Source organism: Tamandua tetradactyla, chromosome 5 (genome assembly GCF_023851605.1).
Source record: "Tamandua tetradactyla isolate mTamTet1 chromosome 5, mTamTet1.pri, whole genome shotgun sequence".
NCBI classification, from domain to species: domain Eukaryota; kingdom Metazoa; phylum Chordata; class Mammalia; order Pilosa; family Myrmecophagidae; genus Tamandua; species Tamandua tetradactyla.
The window spans coordinates 25,208,464-25,222,595 of record NC_135331.1 but is presented as its reverse complement, the minus strand read 5'-3'; the positions used below and the strand labels follow the sequence as shown (position 1 = coordinate 25,222,595).

Sequence of the window (14,132 nt, the reverse complement as noted above, 5' to 3'; positions counted from 1 at the left end):
ATGAATGAGCAAACAGGAAATCTCAGCAGAAAGAGGTAAAGGACAGTGAGACAGGCCCTCCCCAAAAAGGCAGTGCAAAGGAAAGCCTACAGCTGAAACTGGAGCAGAAACCAGCCCCTGGAACATCAGCCCCTACCCTAAACCCAAAGTATTATTAGAGAAAGTGGAAGTCTACTGTGCTGCATGGGTATAATCACAGTAACAACAAACCTCAAACCCAGCCCAGGTCCTGAACAGATTAACTCCAAGTCCCATACTGAAGACCCATCAGGCAGAAGGAGGTGCCTATTTCAAAGCATAAAACCAATCACGACTGTCCTACACAAGATTTCCAGCTTTCAACAAACAATTGTGAAACACATAAGAAGCAAGAAAAAAAGCACCATACCAAGTGTGCCAGTTTGAAACTGCTGTGTACCCCAGAAAAGCCATGTTCTTTAATCCTCATTCAACATTGTTGGGTGGGATCTTTTCGATTAAGTTGCTTCCATGGAGCTGTGACCCACCCAACTGTAGGTGGGACCGTTCGATTAGGTGGTTTCCATGGAGGTATATCTCCACCCATTCAAGGTAAGTCAGTCACTGGAGTCCATTAACAGGGAAGCATTTTGGAAAAAGTTTCAGAACTGACACACATGGAGACATCTGAAGATGCAGAAAGAAAATGCCCCTGGGGAAGCTGTTTGGGATCAGAAGCCAAAGGACCAGCAGACACCAGCCATGTGCCTTCCCAGACTGTCCTTTCTTTAGTCAAGGTATCTCTCCCTGGATGCCTTAATTTGGGCATTTTTATGGCCTTAGAACTATAAACCTGTAAATTAATAAATTTCCTTTATAAAAGCCAACCCATTTCTGGTATATTGCATTTCTGGCAATATTATCAAACTAAAAGACCAAGATACACAAAGTAATCAATTAAACCAAACTCAGATATGATGCAAATGTTGGAACTGTCTGACTGGGCACTAAAGATAACTATAGCGAATATGTTCAAGTCCAGCGGAAAAGGTAGAGAACATGTAAGGTCAGAAGGGCAATGTGCCAGTTTGAAAGGATGTATGGACCCTAGAAAAGCCATGTTTTAATCCTAATCCCATTTTGTAAAGGCAGCCATTTCTTCTAATCCCTATTCAATACTGTATGTTTGAAACTGTAATTAGATCACTCCCTGGAGATGTGATGTGATCAAGGGTGGTTGCTAAACTGGATTAGATGATGACATGTCTCCACCCATTTGGGTGGGTCTTTGATTAGTTTCTGGAGTCCTATAAAAGAGGAAGCATTTTGGAGAAAGTGAAAGATTCGGAGAGAGCAGAGAATGCTGTAGAACTATGAAGCAGAGAGTCTATCAGCCAGCGACCTTTGGAGATGAAGAAGGAAAACACCTCCCAGGGAGCTTCGTGAAACAGGAAGCCAGGAGAGAAAGCTAGCAGATGATGCCGTGTTCGCCATGTGCCCTTCCAGATGAGAGAGGAACCCTGACTGTGTTTGCCATGTGCCTTCTCACTTGAGAGAGAAATCCTGAACTTCATCGGCCTTCTTGAACTAAGGTATCTTTTTCTGGATGCCTTAGATTGGACATTTCTATAGACTTGCTTTAACTGAGATATTTTCTGGGCTATAAAATAGCAACTTATTAAATTCCCCTTTTAAAAAGCCATTCCATTTCTGGTATATTGCATTCCAGCAGTTAGGAAACTAGAACACCTTTTTAAAAAAAAAAAAAATATATATATATATATATTTAATTATTTTCTTCTTGCATGGGCAGGCACTGGGAATCGAACCCAGGTCTCTGGCATGGCAGGCAAGAATTCTACCACTGAGCCACTGTCGCACCACCATATATATATATATATATATATATATATTTTTTTTTTGTTTGTTTGTTTGTTTGTTTTTCACAATCACACAGTCACATGGTGAAAGTTATATCATTATACAATCATCTTCAAGAATCAAGGCTACTGGAACACAGCTCTACATTTTCAGACAGTTTCCTCCAGCCTTTCTGTTACACCTTAACTAAAAAGGTGATATCTATTTAATGCACAAGCATAACCTCCAAGATAACCTCTCGACTCTGTTTGAAATCTCTCAGCCATTGACACTTTATTTTGTCTCATTTCTCTCTTGCCCCATTCGGTCAAGAAGGTTTTCTCAATTGCTTAGTGCTGAGTCCCAGCTCATTCTAGGATTTCTGTCCCACACTGCCAAGAAGGTCCACACCCCTAGGAGTCATGTCCCATGAAGAAAGGGAGAGGGCAGTGAGTTTGTGTGTCCTGTTGGCTGGAGAGAGAGGCCACATCTGAGCAACAAAAGAGGTTCTCCTGGGGGTGACTCTTAGGCCTAATTTTAAGTAGACTTGACCTATCCTTTGTGGGGTTAAGTTTCATACGAACAAACCCTAAGATTGGGGACCCAGCCTATTGCTTTGGTTGTCCCCACTGTTTGTGAGAATATCAAGAATTCTCCACGTGGGGAGGTTGAATTTTCCCCCTTTCTCACCATCCCCCCAAGGGGACTTTGCAAATATTATTTTATTCACTTTTCAAATCCTTTTGGGATTTATCAGGGCATCACTCTGGACAAACCTACAAAATCTCATGCCCTACTCAAGGTTCCATGTACTTATGGTGTTCAATTAAGCCATCCACATAAGTTATATTAGGAAATGCAGTAGTGAAAATAAAAAATTTGTACCAAATAAGTATTTTTTACTTTAGTCTCACACACACGTTAAAGTTTTAAAAAATTAATTACCATCTATTTTTAACACCCTGCATTATTGACATTCCTTTGTTCTTCTTCATGCAAAACATTTTTAAATCCGTACATTTAGTCACTATCATTATACACTCTAGGTGTTCCTAGATTACACACCTCAGTCTTTATCGTCTATCTTTCCTTCTGATTTCCTTTGTGCCCCCAGGCCTCCTCCCTCTATCACTCTCACTTTCAGCTTCATTCAGTGTTCTGACATTATTGTATTACAGTAGGTAATATTGTGCTATCTATTTCTGAATTTTTACAACTGGAGAGTGGGGTACTGCTGCTGTGGTTTGCAGATACCAAACACGTTGGAAAGGCTTTTTAAATGGATAAGGGGAAGAATCTGGAGGAGTTATGATGAGGTTGATAGAGAAGGCCTAGAATATTTTGAAGAGACTGGTGGTAGAAACATGGACTCTAAAGACACCTCTGACCCAGGCTCTAGACAGAAATGAGGTGTGTGTCAGTACAGACTGGAAGGAAGGTGATCCTTGTTTTAAAATGGCACATAATCTGGCAAAATTCACTAGTGGTTTTGGCTGGAAGGCAGATTTTAAAAGCCACGAACTTGGATATTTAGCAGAAGAGATTTCCAAACTAAATGTAGAAAATGCAGCCTGGATTCTCCTCACAGCTTATAGTGAAATGCGACAGGAGAGAGATAAGCTGAGAACTGAACTCTTGGATACCAAGAAACCAGAAATTGAAGTTCTGGAAAATTCTGGGTTTCCAGGAAGGGAGACCCCAGAGAATAGTGCCCCGCATTAGGTCCTGGCCAAATGTGGAACCAGTCAGCCATTTCAGAGAAAGCCAGGGTCAGACATGGAGTTATCTAGGAAGGATTTATGGAAACTCCTTATGTCTGATGGGCATGATCTAAGGCTACTGCATAGAAAGCCAACGAGAGTGCTGTGGGACCTGCATAACAGCGCCGCTACCAAGTCTGGACTGGGGGGTTCAGAGAAGGGACACACTGGAGGAAAAATAACTTCAGAGGTAAAGCCACGGAGGCTGAGGTCCGAAGTCAAGAAGCCTCAGGCCAGAAGAGCAGACCCACCCAAGCCGGTACAGAGGGTGAGTTTGCTCCAAAGGTCAAGGATGGTCCTTCCACCTCTTTGCAGGGGAAAAGAGTCATGCTGCCTTAGGCCTTGGAAAGGGCGAAGCACATTCCTTGGGGTCTGGGGAAAGCCTGGCTGCCACCACATAGAGGGGCTGAGTATGTGCCCTGAGGATGGCAGAGTCTGGGTGCAGCCCCAATGCTTGGAGAGGGTTGAGCCAAGAAAAACGTGGTCTCCCCAATGTCCCCCAAGGTTACATTCAGAAAGAGAGGCAAGCCAAGTAGGCCCTTAGAAAGGGTGGGACTGCCACTTTCAGAAGCCCTGAAGATAAATGACTCTCAGACTTTGAAATCTAATGGACTTTGTCCTGCGGGTTTTCGAAACTGCTTGGGTCCTGATACCCCTGTGTTTCTTCCTCCCTATGGAAATGGGTATATGTACCCTATGAATGTTCCTCCTTGGTGTGCTGGCATAACTTGTTCTGCATTCACAGGTCCAGAGCCAGAGGAGAACTTTGCTTTAGGATGGACCCCGCCTATAACTCACTTTGAGATTTTGTACTGGTCAAACACTGTATTGTATTTGTAATGCTACTAAAATGGTTTAAGGACTTCTGATATTGTGATGGAAGTAATGTATTTTGTGTATGGGAAAAAACATGTCTTTTTTAGGTCCAGAGGGCAGAATGTATGTACCCTAGAAAAGCCATGTTTTAATCCTAATCCCATTTTGTAAAGGGAGCTGTTTCTTCTAATCCCTATTCAGTATTGTTGAGTATTAGAGTTTGAAATTGTAATTAGATCATCTCCCTGGAGATATGATTTAAGCAAGAGGCGTTGTTAGGCTGGATTAGGTGGAGGCATGTCTCCACCCATTTGGGTGGGTCTTTGATTAGTTTCTGGAGTCCTATAAAAAGCGGAAACATTTTGGAGAAAGCAAGAGATTCAGAGAGAGCAGAGAATGCTGTAGCACCACGAAGCAGAGTCCACCAGCCAGCAACCTTTGGAAATAAAGAAGGAAAATGCCTCCCGGGGAGCTTCATGAAACAGGAAGCCAGGAAAGACAGCTAACAGATGACGTTGTGTTTACCATGTGCCCTTCCACTTCAGAGAGAAACCCTGGACTTCACTGGCCTTCTTGAACCAAGGTATCTTTTCCTGGACTCCTTAGATTGGACATTTCTATAGACTTGCTTTAACTGAGACATTTTCTCGACCTTAGAACTGTAAACCAGCAACTTATTAAATTCCCCTTTTTAAAAGCCATTCCATTTCTGGTATATTGCATTCTGGCAGCTAGCAGACTAGAACAGGCAATGATAGCAAAAAGATGAAAACTAAGGGAGAATCAAATGGAAGCGCTAGAAATGAAAAACACAGATTTGAAGACTCCCTTTGATAAGGTCATCGTAAGACTCAATGCAAGCAAGAAAAAAATTAGTGAACTGGAAGACAGGTCAAGAGAAATTACCCAAATGAAACACAAAAAGAAAGAAAGTGAAAAAATAAAAAAGCTAATCTCTAGGAGCTGTGGGACAATATCTAATGGAATAACATAACATCCACCTCAAATCCCAGAAGATGAGAGAGCAGCAATGGAACAGAATATCTGAAGAAATAATAACCAAGAATTTTTTCAAAAGTAATGACAGACAACAAATCATATATCCAAGAGGCTCAGAGAACACCAAGCAGGAAAATACCAAAACCAAACCAAAACACACACCCACAAACACATATACCCTAGACACATCAAATTCAAACAGCTGAAAACAAAAGACAGAGAATCTTGAAGGCAGTGAGAAGAGAAAACAGAAGCACCGCCTGCAGGAGAGGACAGCATCAGTGCCAGACAGTGCTGGCAGCCAGAGGCACAATGCTAGACTTGGGGAGAAAGTACCACCTTGCTGATGCCTCACATTTGGACTCCACACATTCCAAAGGAAGAGAATGGTCACCAGTGGACAACCATAATTGAAGCACACAGCTCTCCTTGTGATCACAAATATTTTCTGATGAGCAGGTAGAGTGAGACACTTCAGGGCTCTGTCCTTCCACAGAAGATTTGAACACCAGCAAGAACTGGCAGAATCATCCTTCTCAGAGCTCCAGAAAACGGAAGGACTGCAGTAATAGAGTGAGCGCCAAATCAAGAAAAAGGCTCCTTAAAAGCAGTAGGATCGCTTGGCGCTCTGGCTGGCCCCACCACACCCGCAGCATGTGTGTGCTCCCAGTACAGATCCCAGGTCCCAGGTCTGCGGAGAGCAGAGTGGCCCGTGTGCACCACTGGGAGCAGGTACGTCTGGCCTGATATATCTGGTGGTGGCCTGAGTGACTCGCTGCCCCAGAACTTGCCCTGTGTGTACAAGGCAGTTTAGAGAGCTCTCCTACAGACTGCTTGGGTGATCAGTCAAGTTGTGCTGCTGAGGCAAGGGAGTGATGGCTGTAGGACACTGTGCCAGCACCTGGAACCGGGAAGAAGCTATTTCCTAGGAAAGAGAGGAAATGTATACCAAGTAAACAGAGGGATTCCTAGGGCCACATGGACAGATAGGGCCAGGGAGGCCCCTAAGGTCTGGCCTGGAGCTATGCTCATACAACCCATTGCACAGATAAGCCCTGAAGGACACAGACACACGACTCTATGCATTTGCTCAGGTCCACAGAACTGTTCACCATAGAGTGAATTTTACTCAACGTACATATTTAAAAATAAACTGGACTGTGAACAATGGAATGAATCTGACTGTGTTACAAAGAAAGGCAAAACTACCCTGAAGGAAATGGAGAAGAAAAGGAGTTGACTTAAATAACTTGGAGGAAAAAAATGGTTTGGCTGGATAACTGTAAGGGTAAAAACAAAAAGAACTGTATATAAACACTATATCCTAGTTGTTAGTAAATTTGTTTCTCACAGGGGGATGGTTTAGCAGTTCAGAAAGTACTTCCTATGTATAGTACGGTTGGACAAATAAGTAAATATACTGTAGACAAATAGCCAGGTTTCTCATGTTCAAGAGAAAGAAGGTGCAAACAAGGAAAGGCAACAGGCTAGAATGAACCCTTTGGTGATGGCTTGCAGTTGGAGTTATCAGTATAAATTCATGGTTGTGTGCATGCCTGAATTGGTACGGATATGCACATGCCCCCTGCTCCATCTAGACAGGGGGGAGGCTGTGATGGATCAGCAGCAATGAGCACACCTTGGCATCCAGATCGTGGTCCCTAAATACCGTTCTCTAAATATCCAGGGCTCCTTGAAGAAGCAGTTGATTCCAGGGCTGGGGTAGGGAAAGTACATGAGTCTGGGGCATCTTATGGTATGAAAAATAAAGAAGTGCTTAAAAAAAAGAGAGAGCATTGAAAGATGACAGGAATCACTATGAAAGAGCTCCCAATAGCCAAAACTGGAATAACCTAAGCAAAATAATAAATAAATAAATAACAATAGTAATAGGTTATAACCCATGATGTAATATAAATATCCAGTCCAAACTCATAAATAAATGCCAGAAAAGGGACAACTCTTCTACACAGAAGGAATAAGGAAATAGAGAATCACTGCTCAACTCCAAAGTAATAATCGCTGCAGGCAAAATGCACAAATAAGATGCTAAAATTAGTGAGAGGTTTCAACCATGACATTATCTTCATAGTCTCAGAGTATCAAAGTATCTCCCCAAAATGCTTATCAACTTCAAAGGGAAGAGCTGAGATGCTGAGAGGGGGACCCAGCAGACACAGCCTTGGCCTGCCCCCCTCCAACAGCCAGGGCGCACAGCGGCAGGAGCAAGACCCTGGAGACCACAAGCCTGTCACGATGACCTAGCAGGGCACACCTCCTCTCCTGTGCCCTCCTTCCCAATCACAGGCCTGTCATGATGACCTGAGAAGGGCACACCTCCTCTCCTGTGCCCTCCTTCCTGATAGTGGGCCCATCACGATGACCCGAGAAGGGCACACCTCCTCTCCTATGCTCTCCTTCCCAATGCCACATGATTTGCTGAGAAAATATCAGACCAACCCATACTGACAGTCTACAGGAAGCTGATCTCTCTCTTCCAGCAGTGTCAAAGTCATGGAAAGAGGGAAGGGTGAGAAACTGTGCCAGACTGCTAGACACTATGGAGTGGGGCCAAGTAAATGCAAAGTGGGGTCCTAGAATTGATCCTGGAGGAGAAAAATGACCTAAGTGGGAAAACTGGTGAAATCCAAGTAAACGCTACAATTTAGCAGTAATATTGTACTTAAAAAAATTTCTTAGCTTTGCCAATTGTTCTTTGGCTATGCAGGATGCTCACATAAGGGCAGCTGGGTCAAAGTTATAAAGGAACTATCTTTAATACTTTTGCAATTCTTCTGTAAATCTAACCTTCTCTCAAAAGACAAGTTTAAAAAGAACAATGAAATAACAATGATATGCATGCTGAAGTACTGACTGATGTTTGGAACTTAATTTTCTGTCAACTTTTCTATATGTTTGGGAATTCTCCTATTTGGAAAATACAGGTGCCTAGATACTTTGGCTTTATCAAGACAAATACTAAGAGCAACAGGGAAGGGAAAGAGAGAGGGAATACCTCAGAGGTGAACAGACACCATTAGACTGTAAACAATGGAAGGGTTGGATTTCTGTCTGAATCATGCTGAAAATTCCCCCAGCTGTGGCTGGATCTAGGGCTGAACCAGAATCTGATTTAGATCTCCCCTTTGGAGAATGAAAACTGCTAGGTGAAACTTCTTTTTAATATAAGGTATTTTTTTTTGCTTTTTAATTTAAACTTTTTAAAAAACGGTTTGGCTTTCTATGAAAACCTCCTGATATATTACACTGATTTTATGTACCCTTACCACAAATGGATATTTTCAGAATACTGAGGGGTAGGGTTTATTTTTTTGTATTTTAATTGTGAGCCTCAAGTAACATGATCCAGGCAGACGACAACTCGGGCTGCGTTTCCTGGCAGAGATTACTCTGCTTGGACTAACGTCCTAGGACCCCTAGAGGTCTGCAGCATGGCCCTCTGCGACTCGCCCCAAGGCTCGGTGCCTGCGGGCTGCCCCAGCCATTCACCCATCGGGCTGAGCTTGCCCTGCAGCCTGGCCCTCCCGCAGCATAGTGCAATGGGGACAGTGAGGACCCTTCTGGCTCCCCACGTCCACATGTTTGGAACCACACCTGTGTTTCTGCTCAGGCACAGCGCTACCACCGCTGTCTAAGGAGACCCGCTGAGGGGGTGCCAGTCACACCCCCAGCCCTTTCATTCAATTGCTGGTCACAGAGCACTGGAGCGCTGCTTATACAGTTTCTCGGGTCTGAATGTTTTCCTGCGACCAACATCCAGGCGTGATGCTGAATTGGAACCACACCACCACAAAAGACCTGATTTAAAAAGCACTTCCCTGGGGAAAACACCATATCCTCTCATTTCAGCGTAAGTACAAGAAGAGGGAGCATCTTTTAAAATTTCAGTTACGAAGCCACTGCAATTTTCAAAATGAAAATTACAGACTGTTATTTTATTCATGCCAAGATCAAGGAGACCATGGCCACCCTGGGAAATCCTTCCCCCAGTCAGGCTGGGATGACCACACAGACTTGTTTTTAATCTTTAATTGAAACCCAAAGTCGGTTTCTTTATCGGTTAGCTAGTGCCCTCTCCTATGGCTGAGCCCCCCCGGGTGCCTCCTGCACCTAGCACCCCTGTCTCCTTGGCTCCTCTCGGCAGCGGCCGTGTCTCAGGTGGCCCTGGTGCTGGCGGCTGGTTTTGGGGAGAAGTGTGTGGCTTGGCAGGTTTTGGGGAGAAGTGGTGCAACTCTGCAGGTTTGGGGAGAACTGTACGGCTCTGCAGAACGTTCCTCTGCTGAATGGGTGGTGGCTTTCTCACAGCACGTGAGGCTTCGGCGCTGGTGCTGGGGAACATCCATCCCCACAGCTGCCCTGCTGAAAGGGGCACCCCATGCAGCCCCACTTAGGGCTGGGGAGCGATGCCAACCCCCCACACCAAGGCTGGGATAGCTACGAAAATTATTTGGGATTCTCCTCATCTGCAATTATTTGAAAGTAAAACAGGAAGGGGAGAAGGGGAAAGAGAAAAGAGGTTTGTTGTCAGCTGGCATGATCACACTGTTGTGGAAATGAAGAGGAAAAAATTAAAACGAAAATTTTAAAAATTAATTTTTAAACCTTTTCATTTGGAATAACTTCACGCTCACTGAAAAGCTGCAAGGACAGTAAAAGAAATCTTGTACATCCTCTACCCAGATTCCTTAAATATTAACACTTTACCACATTTGTTTGTCCTGGTCTCTGTCTCTTCTTTTTTTCTGAATTATTTGAGAGTAGACACAATACCTGCCACTCCTTCAAAATTTCAGTATATATTTTCTAAGAACAAGGATATTCTTTTAAATATCTACAGTACAATGATCCAAATCAGGAAATTAAGTGGTAAGATACTATGATATAATCCACAGAAATTATTCAGATTTCACCAATTGCCCTGATCATCTCTTCTATAATAAAAGCTTTTTCAGGTTCAGGAATTATAGCTATTTTTCAGTGATCTAATACTCTCAATTTTCTAATTGCTTGGACAAGAAAAATCAACACATTTAGGGAAAAAGTATGGAATATCTTCAGAGACCAAAGGGCAAAACAAAAACAAAGACAAAAAGCCCAAGAAGCTGATGGCAAGGAGCTTCAAAGCCACAGCTGCTCTGACAGCACCTACAGATGGTCTCCAGGGTTCTGGAGTACATAAGACACCTCAGGGTGCCCTGAGGTGACTAGGCTGGGGGATCCACCTTCTCAATGAGCGGGCTGGAGAAAGGCCGGTCCAGGAAGCAGCACCGCAAGGAAGCTGACCGTGAACACAATGGTGGGAGATTCACTTCCTATGATGCTCGGCCAGGTGCCCAGACAGTCACACCTACACATGCACACACACACAGATATGCACACATATGCATAGACAAACATGGACACACATATGCACAGACACACATACGCACAGACGCACACACAGATACTCATGCACACAGACATGCATGCACACCAGACACAAACACATGTACACATGCAGACACGCAGACACACATGTACACATACAGACACAGACATGCACACACACATGCAGACACACATGCAAACACAGACACACACAGACACGCATACACACAAAGACATGCATAGACACAGAGACACATATGCACACATAGACACACATGCACACATACAGGCATGCACAGAGACACACATAGACACACATGAACACAGACATGCACACAGAGACACACATGTACACACAGACATAGACATGTATACACACACAGACACAGACATGCATATAACAGACACACATAGACACACATACACAGACATGTACACACATGCACACACACAGACAGATACACATGTGCAGACACACATGTACACACAGACTCGTGCACACAGACACACATGCACACAGATACACATGCACAGAGAGAAACACACACACACCTGCACACACAAAGACACAGATACAGACGCACACACACACATCTACCACTGCTCTCTCTGGCCAGTGGCCCTCTTCCTTCCCTGTCAGCTTTCTCTCACTCACCCCAGCCATCCACCTTACCTCTGCCCATTAAACAGCTCCCGCCTGGGGCACATTCACCTTTTACCACCAAGAATCATTTGGTGGTTCTTAGTTTTGTAAATGGTTCCCCCTAATGACTGTTTAAGATAAAGGACAATATTCTCAGCAGCTCCTTAGATAGAAGCTCACCTAGATGTGTTTCCTTGGCTCTCATGTTTGCATTTTTCAACAAGCCCCATTAAGGCAGGAATGGACTGGGCAGTCACAGCCCCCCACGCCCCAGCCCCCGATGCCAAGGACACTCTGGTATATTTCTAGATAAATACATTGAGGGGCTGGGAGAAGGCTGAATTCAGTGGACCCAAGAGTCGTCTTCAGTCCCCACCCCAGACCTTCCCCCCAGAAGAGCAAAGGAAACTGAACAAATTAAACCGTGACCTCTGCTCAGTTTCCCAGTTTGTCCTTTGCTAAGATCCCCTGGAAACAAAACCGAATTTCCAAGCTCCTGGGAGCGTGCAGGGTGGTGAGAGGCGTGCCAGGCTCCAGGAATCTCTTGACATACTCCAGGCGAGAGAGGACGTGGCTAGGGCCAGTGTGGAAGTGTAGGTGGAAGAGGCTTGGGCTCTGGTCTGTGAGGAGCCCACAGGGCTTCCTAGGGCACCTACAGTGGGCCTGAGATGAAGCAGGCAGCCCAGGTTGGCTGCAGTTTCTAGGAGGGCCAAGAGCAGAGGTGGGAAGACGGACCCTGCGCAGGACTTTCACACGAGGACATTCGGCCCCAGGGCCTTAAATACGAAATCGGAGATGTCAAGTGGGCACTTGGCTAGAGGAGTCCAGGGAATGGGAGCAAGTTGGAGGTACAAATTTGACAGTCCTCGGACTAAAAATAGCATTTAAAGTCACAACACAGGGTAAAACAACAGAGAGAGTGACATGGGGGAGAAGAGCCTGCAGGGCCTGCACTTGGGGAGAAGAGGAGGGCACCTCAGAGAAGGAGCAGCAGGGGAAGTGGGAGGCAGCTCAAGAGTCTCGTGTCAGAGAGACCAAAGGAGTGTTGTGGAGAGGGAAGTGGGAGTGCCAGCTCTGCCAAGAGCCTGTGGGCACCCAGGACAGAGGACCACAGCCACTGGTGGCCTTGGTGAAGCCGCTCTAGGGGAGTGGTCAAGGACACAGGTTCAGGAGGAGCAGGAAGAGAGGAGGTTAAGGAGCCTATAAGCGAGGTTATTTATGATTCGTCCCAACTCACAGACGAGCTAACAGCATCAGAGATGCCAAGAGCCAGGACGTGGCACAGCCAATGACCCAGGCACCGCACATACACACACCCCTGTGCACCCTTCTGGGGCAAGGGGATAACACAGGAAGGACGTAAAGAAAGGAAGGAGAGATGCCAAGAGTTGAAGTTAAAGGAATTTAAAGCTTCCACTACTTGCTTCCTCAGCTCGAGGACCTTGGGAGGGGAGGAAAGAGCTGGGTGATAAACGACAAATCAAGTAGGAGCTACGAGGCAGGGGTGGGTGGCAAGTCTGGGGAGGGCAGAGAGGCACCGTCCTGGTTCCAGTCTCCCCTGCATGTGCATCCAACAGCTTATCTGAAGATACCAGACCGACAGCTGTCGGCCACTCTGAACCCCCCGAGTGAACTCTTTCTGCTCCAGTGCTATGTGGAGTACATGGAGCCAGTCCTCCAGGCCCATTAGCTGAGTAATTCTAAGGCTGCTTATTTCTTGCCATACCTGCCATCACCTTTCCTCTCCCTGACAACTCCTACCCTCCACTACTGCAGAGGACACAGTGCACAGAAGTGCTGGGCCTGAGTCAGCTAGGGAAGCCCCAGACGCCTGGAGTGACAAGCACACCCACTGCAGTGAGCTTCTCCACGCTGCTCCCAAGTGAAGCGCTGCCTTCACAGCACCAATCCCTGATCCAACAAATCTCAGCACCACAAATAAAAAGTCGGTGTGGGAAGAGGTTCAAGTGCTGACTGCACCATAAAAAGCTACATGAAAACAAGTGCGCAAATGAACTGTGGACCTCATCTCTGTGAGTTTCGGCGTCCACGCAGGAAGAAAGCAGGGTATACAGCTCAGAGATGAGAAGGGGCTTTGAGGTCAGGCTGCCTGGATCTACCGTTCATTAACTCTCTTAACCTCTGAGCCTCACCTTTGACTCTGTAAAATGACGTGCCCCACGGAGAACTGTGAAAGCCCAGGACGTGGTAACAACGTGACCTGTCTACTGTGATGCTGTGAGAGAGAGGTGTGCCCAGGTGCTTTTACCAATAATGAGCCTCCCCACCTGTGACTAAATATACTACTATCAAGTTCTAATGAAGAATATCAGGTAAATATACTAGATGGGTTGAAATCATGTCAAAAGCAAAGAAAATAAGTTAGTTAGCCTAAGAAGTCACAGCAATTCAAAAGTTAACCATAAAAGCAAACTGCTCTCTATCAGAGGCCGAGTTCCCACCAACTGAACCAAGCTGTACCTTGAACAGGAATTTCCCCATAGTTTGGCCTCTTATCCGACAGGGAGGTTAGGGGCTTGGAGGCTGAGATGGGTCCACTTATGGAATGTCTCTGAAATAAGATAAACAGAGTTCAAGTTAGGTTCACTCCAGAACTTAGGCTCACAAAGAAAGTAAATGCTGCAGAGAGCAAATATTCATCCTGAATTTTATAATTCATTCCATACTGCCAAAGTAAAGTTCTAAAA

At 45.2% G+C, this 14,132-nt stretch overlaps 1 protein-coding gene across 6 annotated transcripts in view; it reads right to left on the bottom strand.

Annotated features, from left to right (window-relative positions):
- Positions 1-14,132, bottom strand: part of SPECC1L (sperm antigen with calponin homology and coiled-coil domains 1 like) — a 156,956-nt gene that overhangs the window by 48,672 nt on the left and 94,152 nt on the right. For all 6 annotated transcript variants that reach the window (XM_077160176.1, XM_077160180.1, XM_077160177.1 and 3 more), the window contains one exon: positions 13,906-13,996. In XM_077160176.1, coding sequence (XP_077016291.1) covers positions 13,906-13,996 — 91 coding nt within the window. The remainder of the gene's footprint in view (positions 1-13,905; positions 13,997-14,132) is intronic.